The 18,092-nt window shown below is 33.8% G+C and overlaps 2 protein-coding genes across 5 annotated transcripts in view; both read right to left on the minus strand.

Moving 5' to 3' along the window:
- Positions 1-352: 352 nt before the first annotated feature.
- On the minus strand, positions 353-10,167 carry LOC113511269 (mitochondrial glycine transporter B-like). 4 transcript variants are annotated; one of them, XM_026894890.3, is made up of 6 exons: positions 9,808-10,166; positions 6,448-6,581; positions 4,791-5,057; positions 3,916-4,091; positions 2,546-2,715; positions 353-1,045 (listed from the first exon to the last, which is right to left on the minus strand). In XM_026894890.3, the coding sequence occupies exons 1-6, from the start codon at positions 9,901-9,903 to the stop codon at positions 926-928; spliced, it is 963 nt and encodes a 320-aa protein (XP_026750691.1). In that variant the 5' UTR covers positions 9,904-10,166; the 3' UTR covers positions 353-925. The 4 variants fall into 4 exon arrangements, with proteins under 4 accessions (XP_026750691.1, XP_052752392.1, XP_026750698.1 ...); XM_052896432.1 differs by lacking the exon at positions 9,808-10,166 and adding an exon at positions 9,535-9,567; XM_026894897.3 differs by lacking the exon at positions 9,808-10,166 and adding an exon at positions 6,720-7,263.
- A 6,396-nt stretch (positions 10,168-16,563) lies between these two features.
- LOC113510625 (myophilin-like) overlaps positions 16,564-18,092 on the minus strand; it is a 29,312-nt gene continuing 27,783 nt past the window's right edge. Inside the window, exon 4 of the mRNA XM_026894095.3 lies at positions 16,564-17,871. Coding sequence (XP_026749896.1) covers positions 17,701-17,871 — 171 coding nt within the window. The 3' untranslated portion in view covers positions 16,564-17,700. The remainder of the gene's footprint in view (positions 17,872-18,092) is intronic.

Consider the following 18,092-nt stretch of genomic DNA (forward strand, 5'->3'; position numbering starts at 1 on the left):
TGAAAGTTCGCTTGGGAAACAATAAGACTACGTCGCCATCTTTTTCTGTATTATGGACTCGCTAGCGATGACGATTCTATCGATAAACTCGTTTGCCACTTATCAACATTGGTGTATAAAAGGCTCATATGAATCTCAGTCATATTTTCAAAGCTTTATTCACATCCTGGGGTGGGCAGGACACTCTCCCCTCCCTGCCTCACGCGTAAATACCAGATCAAGTTTTCATGTTCTGGATTCTTCCTAAGGATGTTATTTGCCTGATTTTTTACAACATAAGCTATTCTAGCTAAAGAATTAGGCAATTGTTGGCTAGAAAAAAATGAAATAAATAACTAAATGAAATATATCATTATTTTCTCTCTCTCTTTATTTAAAATATCACATTTAAAAATTAGGATACATATGACGATATATTGAAAAATTTATCCTCTAATAGAACCCTTAATAATTTCCTTCAGTTTCCAGGCGGAATTTATAATTATGCCACGGAATAAGTACAATCATTTGGTAAATTTTTCAATTTCATTTGATGAATCTGACATAGGCGCCATCTACTGTGTTGTAAACTAACGACGTGTGATCCTATATTACAGTGAGAGTATACAATTTTATTATAACTGACTAAAAACAAATTCCAATATCACATAAGTTACCTATACACTAAAGTAATAACAACAAAAATAAAAACATCTTATGTCTCAAAGTAAGCTGTTGTAAATAGTAGATAAATAAAAAAAATATAACATTTGATTATGGGACGATAATGAACAAAACACCTACATATTTCTAAAGTAAAATAATCATTCAAAGATATACAAACAAAAGAAAAATGTTAGGAACGTAGCATCCACGAATCAAGTTCTTCAACCCAGTGTATGCACTACTCAGGTATCATTCCAATTCCAAATAATTCCATGTCATGTCATTTTAAACCGATAGACCGTGTTATTTCTTCAAATACGGTCCAAGCCATTGCCGCCATGAGGGTCCTGCGTAGCATCCTCGGCACTGCACCTTTGAAGTAACCTTTAATCCCATAATTCTGGAACAAAACAATATCCTTATAAATATAAACATAAAAATTTTGTTTGTTATCTCTTGGAGTTTTATTGTTCAACTACTCGTCATGGGGCAATGGAATTGTTAGTAATGGGGACTAGAGGCCTTATCGCTAGCAATATCAGACAGGTCGACCTCCCCGCGATTCCTCCTGGAAACCATCGTAATTTACTCTTAAGGTATTCGTCACGATAGGCCAACTGACCAGCTTTCATCCTCATCTATCATCCCTTACAAGTGCCCTGCCAGCTCATACCATTAGCACAGGTGGGGTTACCATTTCATTATCATCAATTAAAAAAAAAACTAATCATCATAAAATTTGGCACACACGTAGACTACTTTTATCAGTAATTCCGGTGATGCGAGAAAAATTTCGGATAAAAACTAGTTAAAAGTGTAGCAAATAAATAATACTTTAACTACAGAAACAACATGTTTTTCCAAAAGACTACAGAATGGAGTTCTTCAAAAAAGAGTTAAAGAGGTTTCTTTAGGTGCGGCAACACACGCGTATTGCACCTGGTATTGCAGACGTTTATAGGCTACAGTAACTGCTTACCATCAGGTGGGTCGTATGCTTAAAAGTTATGGGTTTTGCAAATATAGATGTACTATTAACTGACTTTTAGTACAGATTGCATGTTATGCACCAAGTTAAATTATCAAATAATATATTGTAGATTTAAAGCTAAATAGGTAAGTTAAATTATTAAATTAAACTATAAAGATAACCAAGTATATAAGACATACGATTGGTTAATAGTTAATAAACTAACTAAATTCCTAACCAATTAATACTATTTTTACAGTTAAAACAGCAGAATGGACAGAATGAATTATGAATATTTAGTTGCTGACCACGTCAATAAAATTATCAAATATTGATAACTTTATGAGCACATGTGCCCTCTCGTGCCAAGGAGATAATGTCTCCTTATAAATTATACATTTTTGTAGCCTAATTAACAGCATGTGATCATAAAATGAAGTTAGATATTTTAATATTCCAATTAAACAATATAAATGATAGTGAATTCGGTTGAGAAAAATAATGATATTTTTAAACAACTTGAGGTGAGACCCCGAAATGACACCTAGGGTTCAAAAATGGCCACTTTGTGATTGATAACCGGATTTAAATATTATCATATCCGAAACGTCTAAAAATTCACAACGTATTTAATTTAGTAAAGAGATTATACCAAAATCATAAGGAGACTACAAAAGTCGTGTGTGCCATCAAACAGTTGTGTTTGTATAGCTGTGTTTTTGTTTGATGAGCAAAATATGACAATGTGAATACAGGGTACAGAAGCATAACATCTTATCCTCTTATGGGTGCCACAAAGTATACTATGGTGTCCATACTGCTTATCATGTTTCTAGGCGACAGTTACATTTTTTCATCCATGTGAACCATCAGCTTTTGTAACATTACTTTTATTTTAATATGAACTTTTACATCGGTTATAATCCTTACCTGATGTACATAGAGGGCAGCACTGAAAGCGTTAGGGAATTTGTCTGGATACAGTTGCATCTTTGTCTTGAGCACATCGGCTGGATTCGTTGCCAAAGACGCGGCTATGCCGGCGATGATGCCACAACTGAAGTGTATCACGCTAGCTGCACTTGGAGACTGCATCCATTCTAGAACCAATATATAAGTATTTATTTACAATATGTTCAATGCACTTATATGAAAATACTGCAATTATCCGATAGGTTAGTGGCTGCGGAAAATTACTCAGTGAAATACAATCTATTTTCACGTATATAGATATATCCCATTTCTTTTAATGCCGAATATTGTATACTAAGTTTTAGCCGCGACTTCGTCCGCTAGATCGGGTTATGTTTATATACTTCTTCATCCCTTATAGTACGTGTATACCGGCAACGTATATCAACAGCTCGGACGGGGTTACCATTCCATTATCATCTATTAAAAAAAATACGTGTATACCAAATTTCATAGCGATTATTTAAACTGAGATTATATAAGGTAACAAATAAACAGGCAAACTCACTTTCACATTTATAATATTAGTAAGGAAATATATGTCATAAAAGTCTCTAAAATATATCACTATATGAGTTGCCATTGTCATACAAATAATTATAGTTTGACTAAAACAAAACTGTACGATCGAGATTTGAACTAGCGATATCAGTCGAAGAAATGTATATAACAACAATAAATATTGAGTTTCTAATTAGGTAAATAAATTAAAAAAGAAATCTAATCATTACTCTCTTATTGTGTAACCAACAGACATTAGTATTACATGTTAGTAACATATTATTACGGTATTAACTAATACCGTGATAGATAAAACCGATAACAAATGTTGATGTAATTATGAAAGTTTACTTAACATCACCGCAATTTCATGCAACGATAAGATAAACAGAAGAACCTGTAGCTAAGCAATAATTAATAATTGGATTTTCTAATGAACATGTTTCTAGTTATATATACGATATATATACGTACGTATATGTGTCGTAAAAGCCGACTAAGGGGAGGCGAGGGATGGGCAGCAGAATCCCTGTTAAAACATCTTTAAAACCTGACTGTGGTTGCCAATCCGCCTGCCAAGCATGGCAAATACTGACAAAACCACCCCAAGGGGAAGGCTTATGTTCAGTTTCTTTTTCAGTTATGTTCATGATATATTTACGTATGACAAACAAACTGCTTTTCACCTTTCATTTACAGATAAACAATACTATAAATATCACTCACAGAATACTGTCTTATCTATATTAACATAAAACAGCAATACTTGAATTGCATATTTTTATTATTAGTAACTTTTTAGTGATTTTTTTAATACTATTTCTTACCTTTGGGCACAGCCTGTTTTGTTTGCGTGTAGAACATAAGATACAATCCAGAAAACGGCGCATCTCTGGCCAACGTTGGACCCAAGCCGCAAGAAAGCCCACGGATCCCTTCAGCGCGGTAGATAGATTTCAAAGCGCCCCCCAAACTGTTATACTTGTAAACACCAGATTCATATCTGTAAAGAAATAAAAGCACTTATAGAACATATACATAATATATAAAATATCATCTCAGCCATTAATTATTCATTGCTGAACAAAGACCTCCCCTACAAGGGAGGCTTTGCCAATGGTTACCACGCTGAACAGGCGAGTTGGCGATCGCAGTTAAGCTTTCTAAGCCGAGACCACACGGCATAGAATAGGCATTACTTATGGGTGTAATTTAAAAAAATAATGACGTGAAATGCAACATCTTACAATGTTGAATAGCAAAAGGATAAATTGATTAAGATTTATAAAAAAAACGCAACATCGGTTTCTTTTAAATAATGTTGGTTTTATATTAAGGGCATACAAGCTAAAATCGCATCCAAATATATAATCATGCCTATACACATGATGATTACAGAATACACTGTAACGCCAATGGGTTTCCTTAACGTGTCACCATTTTTGAAGAATAGGTTTGAAACATTTTCACAACTACTAGACCGACTTAAATTTAGATTGGACCGAATAATAAATGTTAATTCATTTTCACAGTGCGAAGTACCTAAGGTCACAGGTGTGGCGGCTTCTACATTTTAACCTATAAATATTCGCTTTGTTTAACATAATAAAATTATTGCTACCAAAGATTGGAGTAACTTTACCACTGTATGCTTGTTTGCCACCTTTGTGGCAATTTAAAAAGATTATTAAGTGGAACTCACCTAGTTTTAATAACTGTAATCGGTATTAAAGCGACACCGCTCATTGTCCTCGCTACGACGCCCAATGCGACCGCCTCCATAGCGCCCAGATCTTGATTCCTGGTCTTCCCGATTTTAACTTTCAGCCAGTGAAGAGATGAGAAGTACAACCCTACGCCCGGCACGCAGCGAGCCACTGATGGCACCATGCCTCGCCACAACCCGATCACATGCTCTTGACGGATTATGTTGGTGAATATGTTGATCATGCCGGGTTGGATTCGGCCGCTGTAAAGAATATTTCATTTTAGAACTCCCTACTCGTATAAAGAAAAAGAAATAAAAAGAAGGAAAGAAATATTTTTATTCAAGTAAATTTAGATTTAGGCATTTTTCAATAGTATTTTTTATTCATTACCGCTCATTTGGACCGCAATGCCAACAAAGAAGAATGGACAATTAACTCAACTGATGCTTTTTCAAATTTTATTTATATAAATAATGAATATGCGTGAATACAAACTACTAAGCAGTATAAGATCATAAAAATATGAAACTATAGGTAAATGAGAAAGAATAAAACACAGTTAAACAGTTTCGTTGAATCTCATACATGCGATAGCGTCAAAATATCTACCGACAAATTCCTTTGCCAGTTTTGTAGAGGACCAATTTCAATTCTGTGTAGCAACGAAATAAGAATACAATAACATGTTTTTTTTTTTATCTCAATAGCGTATATTTTCAATTTCTAGTAGAAATTTTATCAAAATTGATTCCGTAGTTTAATTTTAAATCAAAATAATTGGATTTTTTAATAAAAATATTTGATTAAGTCGGTTCATGTGGAACACAATCTTAAATTATTAGGTGGTATCAAAGACGATAACCAATGTCTTCTACATATATCTTTAGTGTTCAAAGTCAATGTTAATAATTTACTCAAGATATGAAACATTATTACTGCAGATGATTGTTTATTTATTTTATTAACGGTTGATAACAAAAGAAAGATTAATTATTTAATCTTGTCAATATTGATGTTCGTTATAGGTATGTATTCATTCGCCAAGTTTAAAGCTGTAGATAAAGATTCTTTACCCAGTTTTTAACACTTAATCTAAAAAGGGTACAGAAAAAAGGTTTTTTTAAAAGTCAGAATTGGATGAACTTCGTAAAAAGTAAAATTTATCTAAATAAGTAATAACCTGTATTCTTGAGTCTTCCTAGAAATAAATAAATTATACAATGACATCGAAGGAATTTTGTAAACTTAATTTGTTCTGTATTTGTTGCTGATCGACCTAACTATTAATTTATTATTATTTACATACATACATATCTGTCACGCCTGTCTCCCATTAGGGTAGGCAGAAACAATGGAACGCCAAATGCTTCGATTCAAACAAACCTCTTTCGCTTATTTAATTTATTATTATTTATCGTATAATTTAAACAGACTAACTTCTTGGCAATGGTAAACATCATAAATAAAAATAATGAGTGACACAGAGGAAAGACAGTAAACTGGATCCCATTCACATTGCCAGAAATAAGTTACATTCAAATGTGCTTGGCGAAATTTGAGCAAGTTACTAAAATAGCAGCAGTCAACTACCTCATCTAAGCAATATAGGCATATATACATATATATTATTGAATGACTCATCCGACTCACTTGACAGTCGCCGTAAAAACATTCTGGCTAGGATTCTGCAACCTCGTCTTCACTAAATCCAATGGTTGGAAGAGTATAGTGCTGAATGTCCCCGAAAACGATCCGGCGAGAAAAGCCTTCAGGACTGGGTGGTACTGCCAACAAATAAATACGAAATAGTGAATACATTTCACAATTTAACGATGACAATACAAAATGATAAACTTTGAACTTCATTCTTACACAAGTCACGATAAATATGAATTCGTCTTTCTTATTACGTAAGTACTTACATTTGCCACAATATCCATGTTTAATACTCAAATCCTTAGAATATTTATATAGGGTGATGGTCAGGTGATATCTTTGGGATAAACGCCAAATTTGTAGTATTTGAATTGGTATAGCCAATGGCAGGTAGAGCACTTGTAAGGAACTAGCTTCAAGCACAGACCTAGATCGTATCGGAGTAATCTGAATAGTATATGGGGTTGATACGGTACATCAAGGATATGGTCATTTTTTGCAGCAGGTCGCTTGAAAAATGCATGTATACTATCACAGCCAGTATAAATTTTAACGGTTAAAAGCCTGTGAAGGCGAGTCCCGTAGACACAACGGCGTGACACTAAGCACTGTTTGATTAATGTCTTTTCTTTTCAATCCACAAAAAAAAAAACTAATGGGGAGAGAAGAAGTCACTGTAGTTGATAAATTTAGCCATTTGGAAACGTAAAAAAAGGAATACACGATTGAAAACGAACTATTAAATTTAAATGTTCGAGATATGCGCACACAAGTCAACTGCTAGCAGGGAACTAGTAAAATAAGTGCTGGATATATGTAATTTATAGAGGATGTTATCAACGGCAGACGGCAGCCGCTTTGACCGAACCCAGGGTCGAGATCGTCCACCTCTGATACTACGTATCAATGCCTACTGCCTAGGGGGTAGCACTGATAAGTCTAAGTAAATTAAATAAACATTCTAGCGATTACCGCTAATAAATCAAATAGCATAAGACTGAAATTGGAATGCACCCACAAACATATTTAGTTTCTCTGTAATGATATTTGTTCAAAGATTTTCAATGCTATCCTTTTACAAATAAAGTTTATTATGTAGAAACATTTACGTACATAAATAAAATACGCAAATAAACTAATATATGATTATTAGAGATAATGGTGTAAGTGGCTAAATTAATTTATCAAAACTCAACAATTCTTTATCTGTTTTTTTGAGTTTTGATGGAGACCTACTTATGTATTTTTCAGTTAAAAGTGCAGGAATTAATTAGCTTTATCATCATATCAGTGGTTAACTGTCCACTGCTGAATATAGATTTCTCCCTATTAGTGGCATTTGTCAGTAGTTGCCACTTGGCATTGGTAATGTTTATAGAGGGAGGCTGCTGCTCATCCCTCGACCATTAAGTTCTCCTAGTCTTACAACATCCACAGGAAAAAAACGAAGTCCATTCTATGCCAGGGTCACAGGGTGAATTAATGTCTTATTATACCGCTATTACTAGTTTATAATTATTTACAAATAAGTACTAGGTATATAGATAATGGAACATCATCAAAACCCACATTGCATATAACTTAATATTTATTAATTTTTCTTCTCCATAATACTTTTAATAAAACATAAAATTAAATGTTAGTTTTAAAAATATGTTTAAAAATGGTATTTGAATGTGATAATAATTATTCCTTAAAGCTATCAAAATTTAAATATATAAATAGATAAAAATTTAATAAAAAGTAATTAATAGAAGAAAGCACAATATATTAATGCAATATAAGAAAAATTTTAAGTTAAATACTATGTTAAGCCATCTAGCCGAGGTAGTGACAGTAGGCTGTCTTCCTTTTATGAGAAGATTCTTATTTAGCAGTGGGGTTATAATAGGTTGTTATAGTTGAATGTATATATCTAACAAATCAATAGAATACCTCAATAGATTGTGATATTGCATCATTGCCACATAGCAAAACCCAACATGTTATCAATAGGAAAAGTTTATATTATTATATATATATACTCGTAATAAAAGCTGATACTAAGATAATAGATAGGTACTGAGGTAATAAATATAGTTATATACAAATATCTATTTATCCCTAAGATATTTCCAATAAATCTATATTCATGCAACCATATTAATAAATGTAAAAGTAAACTTCAGTTTGTTGGTTTCGATTTTAAACTTAAATACTTTAACTATATTTTATTATATTGATTCCTAACAGGTAACTTTATTTTGATGAAGTGGGGTTTTTTTATGCAATTTAGAATGGCAAACATATCGACAGCATACTTGACGGAAAGCAGTAACCTTCATCAATAGACATAAACAGTACCATAGACATGGTACATACATGTACAATGATGGTACAGGTGTTGTGAGTATTGGGTAAATATAAAAAAAAATGTATTAAGTAACATTCCTAGTAAAACCCTTTTAACTTTGATTTAACCTTAATTTTATTTACTATCTGCCTGACTAATGCAGTAATAGTTTTTTTAATGGGTGAAAATGGATTGGTAACCCTGCTCGCACTATCAGTATACACAGACGAGGCAGCAGTGCAAGATGATAGGTGAGAATGAATGCAGGTTAGTTAGCCATCATGGTGATGATGAATTCCACAAGAATTAAACATGATGGTTTCCAAGAGGAACCAAGTGACATATGAGTGATAATAGGTGATGACGAAGTTCAAGAAGGTCAGTTAGCCCATCATGACGTACTCCACTAGAATTAACCACAAAGGTTTCCAGGGGGAACCACGAGGAGGTCAACCTGAGAGGGTATATTGCTAGTAATGGGACTATTACCATTACTAACAATCCCTTTTCTCCTATGCAGTAATAGTAGGCTATATATTTTTCTCAAGTGAAGACATTAATAAATTATTAAATAAAGAAGGAAATCCAAATCATTATTTAGGTGTCCATTATTAAAAACAAACATCTAATAAGGTATATTGTGAACCTTAAATTGTAGTAAATAATTTTGTTTATCTTTACAGATAACAGTAAGATAAGTTTCTATAAACCTAAGTAATATTTAGGTACATGTGATAAAAAATAAGTACCTGAATGTAAGATTCCATTTTCAAAAAATGTTTATAATATTTTACACGTGTTAGAGTCTAAACACAACTGCTTCTGTAAATGATCTGTGAAACATTCAAATACTTAACCATGTAGTGGAAAATACTGATGATATATAAATAATCAGTTGCAGGGTTTGTTTGTTATAAGATTAGGTATTAATACTTCGTTGGAGGCAATTTATGAGGTTAGGTCATTATAGAGGACACCCTTATCAGGACATAAGACAAACAAAGCTGCAGGGGGCCACTTACATCTTTATCAACATTGCTCTTGTTGCTAAGATCAAGGGGCGATGTGTCGATCGACCATCCATCCGAGAATACTGTTAGTTCTTTAGACATGTTCATAAATTATTTATTTTTTGCTTTTTAGGTGAAATATAATATCGACAAAATTTTAACATTTTTACTATATTACATAAGTTCATAAATAGAGTTTCACACTTAACAGGCACATCACACGCATGCTAATTGGATTTTATATTCACGACTTTATCCTAAAAAGACTAGCAACCACAATACCTATTATTTGGTTTTATATAACATTATTAAAATACACGAGAAAAACTAAAATTTAATCGTAGATGTTAAAGAAGTAAACAAATATAAAAAATGACAATTTTGACGTCAAATTGACATTGAAGTGTTATTGTAAACAACAGCTGGCTGTTATTTTTAACCAATCATGAACATGTATTTCAGCCATAAAGTCATTTTGGCGCGGACTGGGCATTTATGATTCGTTAGTTTATAAAAAGTTGAATTGAAAACCTTTTTTCCGCAAATGGAAACACTTTTCAGCTTGTTGTTTTCAGAAATAAAATGTCTATGGTTTTCTGTTACAACAATTTTGACAGTTATTAAGCATCTATTACGTATCTATATGATACTTTTTATCTACTAGTACATAATTAGAATTTTATTTAGACTAAGTAGGTATCTTAATAAGTATATAAAAATTCCTTGTCATAATGTTCTTTCACTCCTCAGATTAGGTATACATTCACACTAATTTCTGAAACCGCTTAGATTTAAATGTGCCTTATTTCCTTCAAGTTGAGAGATAAAAATCATAGTTTTTAAAGATAGTTTTTCTTACACGATTACTTATAAAGGAGTGGACACGAATACATGTACCTACTGTTTTTCTTATTTTGCGACTATAATTTCTAAATAACGACTCCATGACAGTGGGCACGCTACTTGACGTAAATGAAATCCCGATTTCAATTTCTAGTCGGGCTTATTTAAGAAAAAAAAAACTTTTCTGAATTACCTCGGGTTTGGCTGTTCTGGGTTATGCCGTTTAATATTTGATGGGTCTTTTTTTATCGATGAAGAAGGTTTTTTTTATGACGAATAGTACACCCGCCTATGTTAATAGCATACAAAGGCGGAGCGCCAGTAAAGAACTGCGTCAAGTCAGTTAATAATATGGTCTAACAGCTCCATTGATAGATATCCTATCAGGTAGACTTTCACATAGTTCCCCTTGTAAACCATCGTGGTTAATTCTTGTGGAATTCATCACGATGGACTAATTTATCCTCATGTCTATAGGCGACGGTTACCACTTTCCATCAGGTGAGCCGTCAGCTTGTTTGCCTTTCTAAATTGTATAAAAAAAAAAAACTATCATCTCTCACTGAAGCCTCGCTAGCATATAGCGATGTAAGAGTTACCATTCCATTCTCACCCATTAATAAAAATCATGATGGTTTCCAGAGAGGATTGTGCAGTGGTCAACCTGACTATGTATTCGTAACAATGAAAAATAATTTCCCTATTACTAGGAACGCTATTTTTTTTGATGGGTGAAAATGGAATGGTAACCCCGCCTGCGCTAACAGGATACGCTGGCGGAGCACCAGTGAAAGGTGATAGATGAGAATGAAAACAGGCCAGTTAGCCCATCATGATGAATTCATCAGGAATTAACCATGATAGTTTCCAGGGGGAACCGCGAGGAGGTCGACCTGGTTGGGTATATTGCTAGCAATAGGATTCTCAGTCTCCGTTACTAACAATCCCTTTCCCCCCTTAATGGGTAATTGGAATGGTAATCTTGTCTGCGCTAACGGTATACGCTAGCAGGGCACCAATGAAGGATAATAGGTAAAAATGAAAAAGCAGGTCAGTTAGCCCATTGTAATGAATACACCTGGAATTCAACACGATGGTTTTTTAGGGGAGATCACGTGGAGGTCGACCTGGCTAGTAGTTCCATTGCTAACAATATACCTTATATTGTTAGCAATAGGACTGGTAGTCCGCATAAAAATCCCTAATAGGAATGCTATTTTCCATATTATGTTTCATGTTATGTTGAACATAGATCATAATTATTCATAATGGTTAACACAGTATATTGCTAGCAATAGGGTCGTAACGCCTTCTTTCGAAACACTCATTTCCCCGAATATATGGATAAGATGGCATATATATAACATGACACGCCCCTCCGAATTTTTAATTCAGTGTGTGTGACCCTATAAAGACGTGATGCTCTGAGTTTGTGATGAAACGTCTTCAGTAGCGACTCGACCAGAGGAAACCTTGACAATATTTGTACTCACACATTTAATTTAATTCTTTGGATTTTGGAGAAGCGTGTTGTATTGTTGTAGAAAATCTAAAGGTAGATTATTAAGTGATATAGAGGAGTGGATTGTTAGGTCTCGCAACTCCATTGCTAACAATATACCCTGTCAGATCGATTTACACGTGGCCCCTTCTAGAAACTACCGTGGTTAATTTTTGATAAAGCTATGATGGGCCAAGTAACCTGATTAACTGGTGCCCTGCCGACGTATACGATTTTTTTAAGATAATAGAATAGTAATCTGTTTGCGCTTTTGGTATATGCTGGCAGGGCACCATTGAGAGATAATAGGTAAGGACAAAAACAAGTTTGTTGACCCTTCCTGATTCATCAAGATTTCCCTACGACGGTTTCCAACGGGAACCGCGTGAAGATTGACCTGACAAATTATATTCATATTATATTGCTGATGATTTGTCCACCATTTTGCTGGTAATCCTTACCTTTCTCCACCATTTAATACCATTTGCGGGTAACCCATTTCTTGTTCAACTTTAAAAAATATAAATGTTACTCTGGCGGGGTCAATATTTCATTATTTCACGTTTATATGTAAGCTCTAATTACATTTATTTTATTCAAACGTGGGAGGACGTTCGAGTATTACGTAATGCAACTTTTGTAGACTTTTGACCCATGTAATGCGTCTTAACAATTTTCTGTACCCGTAACGTTTTGTTATACTCCCCCAAATTGCATTACGTATTACTTGAATTCCTTTTAGGCATAGATAGATAGATACTCTTTATTGTTTCCTCCAAAAGATTACAACAGTAAACTTATTCTAGATATAGACAATTACGAGAAATAATCACAATAAGAAAACAATGGGCGACCTTATCGCTAAAAGCGATCTCTTCCAGGATTGATTGGAGGCACGATGAAGATCCTATTATTTCTAAATATGGAGATATATATAATACATGTAATAATGTAAATATATATCCCCACTCACTATATTATCTTGCTAAGAAGCTAGATGCCAAATGACAAACAGACAGACAAACACATCGTTTTACACATCATCGTAGGGAATCCTAAAAAATTCTGTCGAGTTTATTCTTAGTGATGATACCGTTACAATATCAACAATGAGGTTATCGTAATAAGATTGGGGCTATCTCCAACAAGCCCCCTAGGGGTAGATACGTACGTATCACGCGACGTGCGTGTGCTATCCGTCAACCGAGGGTTATCGACTCGATGAGTCTACTTACGCACATAATATATTTGTATTTGTTCTGACAGAAACAAATAGGCACACCCGAAACAGAATAGCAACAACTTGACCTTCTTTGAGTGCCACTCCTATCGTAGGTGTCTTATGAGATGCAAGTGGTCATAATTTTTTCTGTGCTATCGATATGAACTGGTATCCCATAATGGGAAAGGGATTGTTAGCAATGGGGTCTAACTGACCCATTGCTAACAATATACCCTATCAGGTCGACTTCCATGCGGTTCCCCTTTGAGACCATCGTGGTTAATTCTAGTGGAATTCGTCACGATGGGCTAACTGAACTGCTTACATCGTCACTTATCATCCCTTACTGGTGCCTTACCAGCTTATATCGATAGCACAGGCGGAATTACTAATCCATTATCATCCATTAAATAAACTGGTATCCCATTGAGGGATGATAGGTAACAATGTATTGGACGGTGAAAATCCGCTAGTCCATCGTGCACTTATTTTTTAATGAAAGAAAATGGAATGATAATAACCACCTGAGCATATGCATACACTGGCTAGGCATCAGTGAGAGATGATAGGTGAGGATGAAGCAAGTTAGTTGGTACGTTGTGACGAATTCTAAAACAAAACAATCTCTATGGTTTTCAGAGGTGACGAGAGGAGGTAAACCTGTTGGTTGCAATGGGGTTGCTAATCCACATTATTAACAATCCCTTTTTTCTCCCTGTCATGGTTATTGACCAGATGGTTGGGGAATTGTAACTCTGCCTGCGTTATCGATATACACTGGCGAGGTACTGATAGACGAGAATGAAGTCAGTTCAATTGGTTATCACAACGAAGTCACCAAGAATTAACGTTTATTTTCAGGAGGGGAACCGCATGGATGGACTTAAAGATTTCGACCTGTCCTATACCGCTAGCAATACAGTCTCTAAGACTTTGCTACTAACAGATTCTTTTCTCTTTATTGGAAATTAAACAAAATTAGGGTAACTTTTATTTTTGTTCTCATGAGCGAGTTTATACTGTAGACCATTCCTGTAGGTTCTTTAGTAAAGAGTGCGCAATACCACCTCCTAGCAGTGCGACATTTTTCTTGGCAGGTACTTCTTTTATAAACAATCTTACTATGAATAGTTTATTGTAATATTCTGTATTTATCATTCTTCACGACTTGACCGAAATTATTGTGGACAATAATAGTTCCATAGACTTTTAATCGACTGTGATGTCTATACCTTACGCGTTGCCTTTCTTGAGGACTAAGGTCCATCTGCCTCTGTTCTCTCTATAGGTTTTTAACACTGGAACACAGTGTAGCTGCTTGGTGACAAAAACAAGAGTAGACGGAACAAAGTTCATTATAGGTACTACATTTTATAAATTTAAACTTTGCTTTTGTAAAAGTTCTGGGTTTGATTCCCGGTCGGTTCAATTTAGGGAATGAACTTTTCTGATCTAAGTCAGAGTTTCCAAACAGTGTCTCCATATATTACTATACTAGAATATTTACGTCGGAGGAAAGGGATTGTTAATCATGGGACCTAACTACCTCATTGCTAATATTCTACCCTATCAGGTCGACCTCCACGGGTTTCCCCCTGGAGACTATCGTGGTTAATTCTAGTGGAATTCGTCTCGATGGGCTAACTGCCTTTTCATTCTCACCTATCATCCCTCATTGGTACTCCGCCAGCGTATACCGATAGCGCGGGTGGGGTTACTATTTTATTATCACCCAATAAAAAAACAGTACATTTATGTCAGTGGATTGTACAAAGCAAATTCTATTACGATTTGTGCACAATGGGGTTTTTAAGCTCCCAAGTTGGATACCGAATAGTCAATACTAGCTAGACTCAATTAATTTTTAATAATCATAATAAATAATATTTTATCAAGTTAGTTCAATTTAATTATAAGTATTTTTGAACAGTAATTTTTTTTTATTAAACCACCGCCCAGTTCGGAATGCAATTTTAGCTGAGAAGAACAGGCAAGTAATACAGCTGTAGCTTTTTTAATATTTTTGGATAAAATAACTATTATAAACTTCGTATTGATAAAAAGAAAAAAATAAAAAAATAAAGAGCTACCAAACTACAATTGCCTAATCTAGCCTCGTTTAAAAGTGAAACACGTGTCATAATTTAGCAACACGTATATATTCAATAACGGTCGTAGATTGATGACTAATAGGGAAGGTCATATGGCCTCTACTTATCTAGTACATCTAGTGGTCAGCCCGCATAGATGTAGTATAACGCACTCAAATACTGAGTCCCAGTATCAATTGTAGGTAGCAGCATGGTAGCGGAATTAAACAAAATAATTTTAATCAACTAACAGTGATATTGACTTCCGCAAAACAATATCTAATTCAGTAAAATAAAAATAGCGCAGTATCTGACCGAATGGCGATCTGTGAATAATTCGTAAATCTGATATTTCTAATAAATTGAAAATTTTGCGTATAAAAAAACAGTTTTCAATAGCTAAGTTTATATTAATAATAATTCTTATTTTCTAACTTTTACTTCCATATTATTAATAAATTACATTTTGAAAGTTTCCCCGACGTATATATATATATATATATATAATGGTTACTTTGTTTAACATAATAAAATGTATTGCTACCAAAGATTGGAGTAAATTTAACATAGCATAACACAACTTAGAATGGCAAACAAGCTGACGGCCCACCTGATGGAAAGTGGTAACCGTCGCCTATAGACATGAGTAGTACCATGGACACAACAGAGTATACTGTTTCGGCCATGCGTTATATATAATATGTATATAGTATACTGTTGCGGCCATACCCCCAATGCGTTGCCATTCCTGAGGACTCAGGTGTTATTCCTCTGTACCCTGTAAATTCACGCCATATACCACCCTTCAAACCGAAACACAGCCATGCAAACACAACTGCTTTACGGTTAAAACACGAATAGAATAGAGGTACCCAAGCAAGCGACTTTTGTACAAAGTCTCTCTCTGATAAAAATGAAGGAATTGTTGGGAATGGGGATTAGTAGTCTATAGTTTCTAGCAAAAAGCGACATGACTTTTATTTTTCACCTATCATCAATCACTGGTTTTAAACCAAATACACTCGCTTGTCTTTTGCTTCATACATAATCATAATCGTCTCACTCACACACATGACACCTCGAACAGAACATGGTCTATTAAAAAAAAAGACTTATTTATATTTATACTTATTTATTCTACGTACTTCCATAAAGTTACACAAAATGAGTGCTTCATGAAACTTACATTCTATCTGTAATAAATCATGTTTACGCATCGTCAAATACATATTAATATGAAAATATATAATTATAATAATAGTGTCTTTACAAAATGATCAATCACAGTATAATAATTATACTAACACATTATATAAATATGGAATGATTTGTTAATATTCAAAGTAAACAATATACAAGGTAGTTGTATGTTATATTTAATTTGAAGCCAATATATTTTGAATTCTCTTGTAGACACCGTCAAAGAATATGACTCCTATGGAGTACGAAGGCACAATATTAAGTACTTATATTTTGAAGAATTTATAATTCTAACAATTGTACTGTTTATATAAAGGAATGTCAGACATTGGCACAATTACTATGAGAGAATAAATGGAATGCTTACATAATAATGAAAGAAATTATTAATAATAATATAAAACGCTAGCCAACTTATTTAAACGCATAAATAAAAATAAAACATATTTTTAATATCAACATTAAAAAAACAGCACAAAAATACAATCCAAAATGGAATGAATTCGGAATAGTTATTAAATGCTTATCTTTTACAGACTAATAACAAAGTTTTGTATAACTGTTTGATTTTGTAATAACTAGCTAACGAGAAACAAATTCTCTACCAGATAGATATTACATATTATATTTATAAAATTCTAAGAACAGTACACACCTATTAATATTGGAAGATATTTTACGTTGGGAATGCTTTAATATTTTATATTACTATTTATTTAATTAATTGATACAATTGTGTGTTTCATGTAAAGGAAGTCGAGTGTTATGTAACGCATAAAAGACAAATTTATTAATAGATTACTTAATTACAAGAAAGCAGAAAGTAAGGTGAATTTTTAATTGGCTTTAATAATATGACCTTCACGAGTTACTTTATTAAAAGAACGTACCGAACTAATTGGCACAATAAGCTATCAGCATTGGCCAGCTTAAATAGACTAGCTAACAATTATTGTAATAGTTACATAAAATCTCGACTAAAAGCATGTCTTAACGTCAATCAATCCTTAGTTTCTGAAAGCTTACATATACCCAATGTATGCCTTAGCTTACATGTGTCTCGTGTTGCCAAAATTAATACCACTCTGTGTGGCGCCTTTGTTAGACCCGTATTGGAGTGAGATCACGCCCTGTCCAGCCCTCAGTTGCTCCTCTGTGAAATTCCGAATGTTCTTCTCGGCCTCCTTGGGTCCTATTGAAGGCTTGCCAAAGTTTCCGGCCTGAAAATTTTAATTTTTTTGCTGTAGTGGCGTAAGTTACAAGAGGTTATTTGTAAATCACAAATAAGTACTTATATTATCTTATTTATGAACTGTTATGTATGTAATGTTACTTGATAATAATTAAAATATGTCAAATTAAAATATAAACTATTAAAATTTGTACCAGCTGTCCTGATAAAAGAATCTTTTGCAACCGAATTAGCAACTAAAATATTATA

The sequence above is a fragment of the Galleria mellonella genome, unplaced genomic scaffold, assembly GCF_026898425.1.
Source record: "Galleria mellonella isolate WM207_F2 unplaced genomic scaffold, CSIRO_AGI_GalMel_v1 utg329, whole genome shotgun sequence".
Classification (NCBI taxonomy): domain Eukaryota; kingdom Metazoa; phylum Arthropoda; class Insecta; order Lepidoptera; family Pyralidae; genus Galleria; species Galleria mellonella.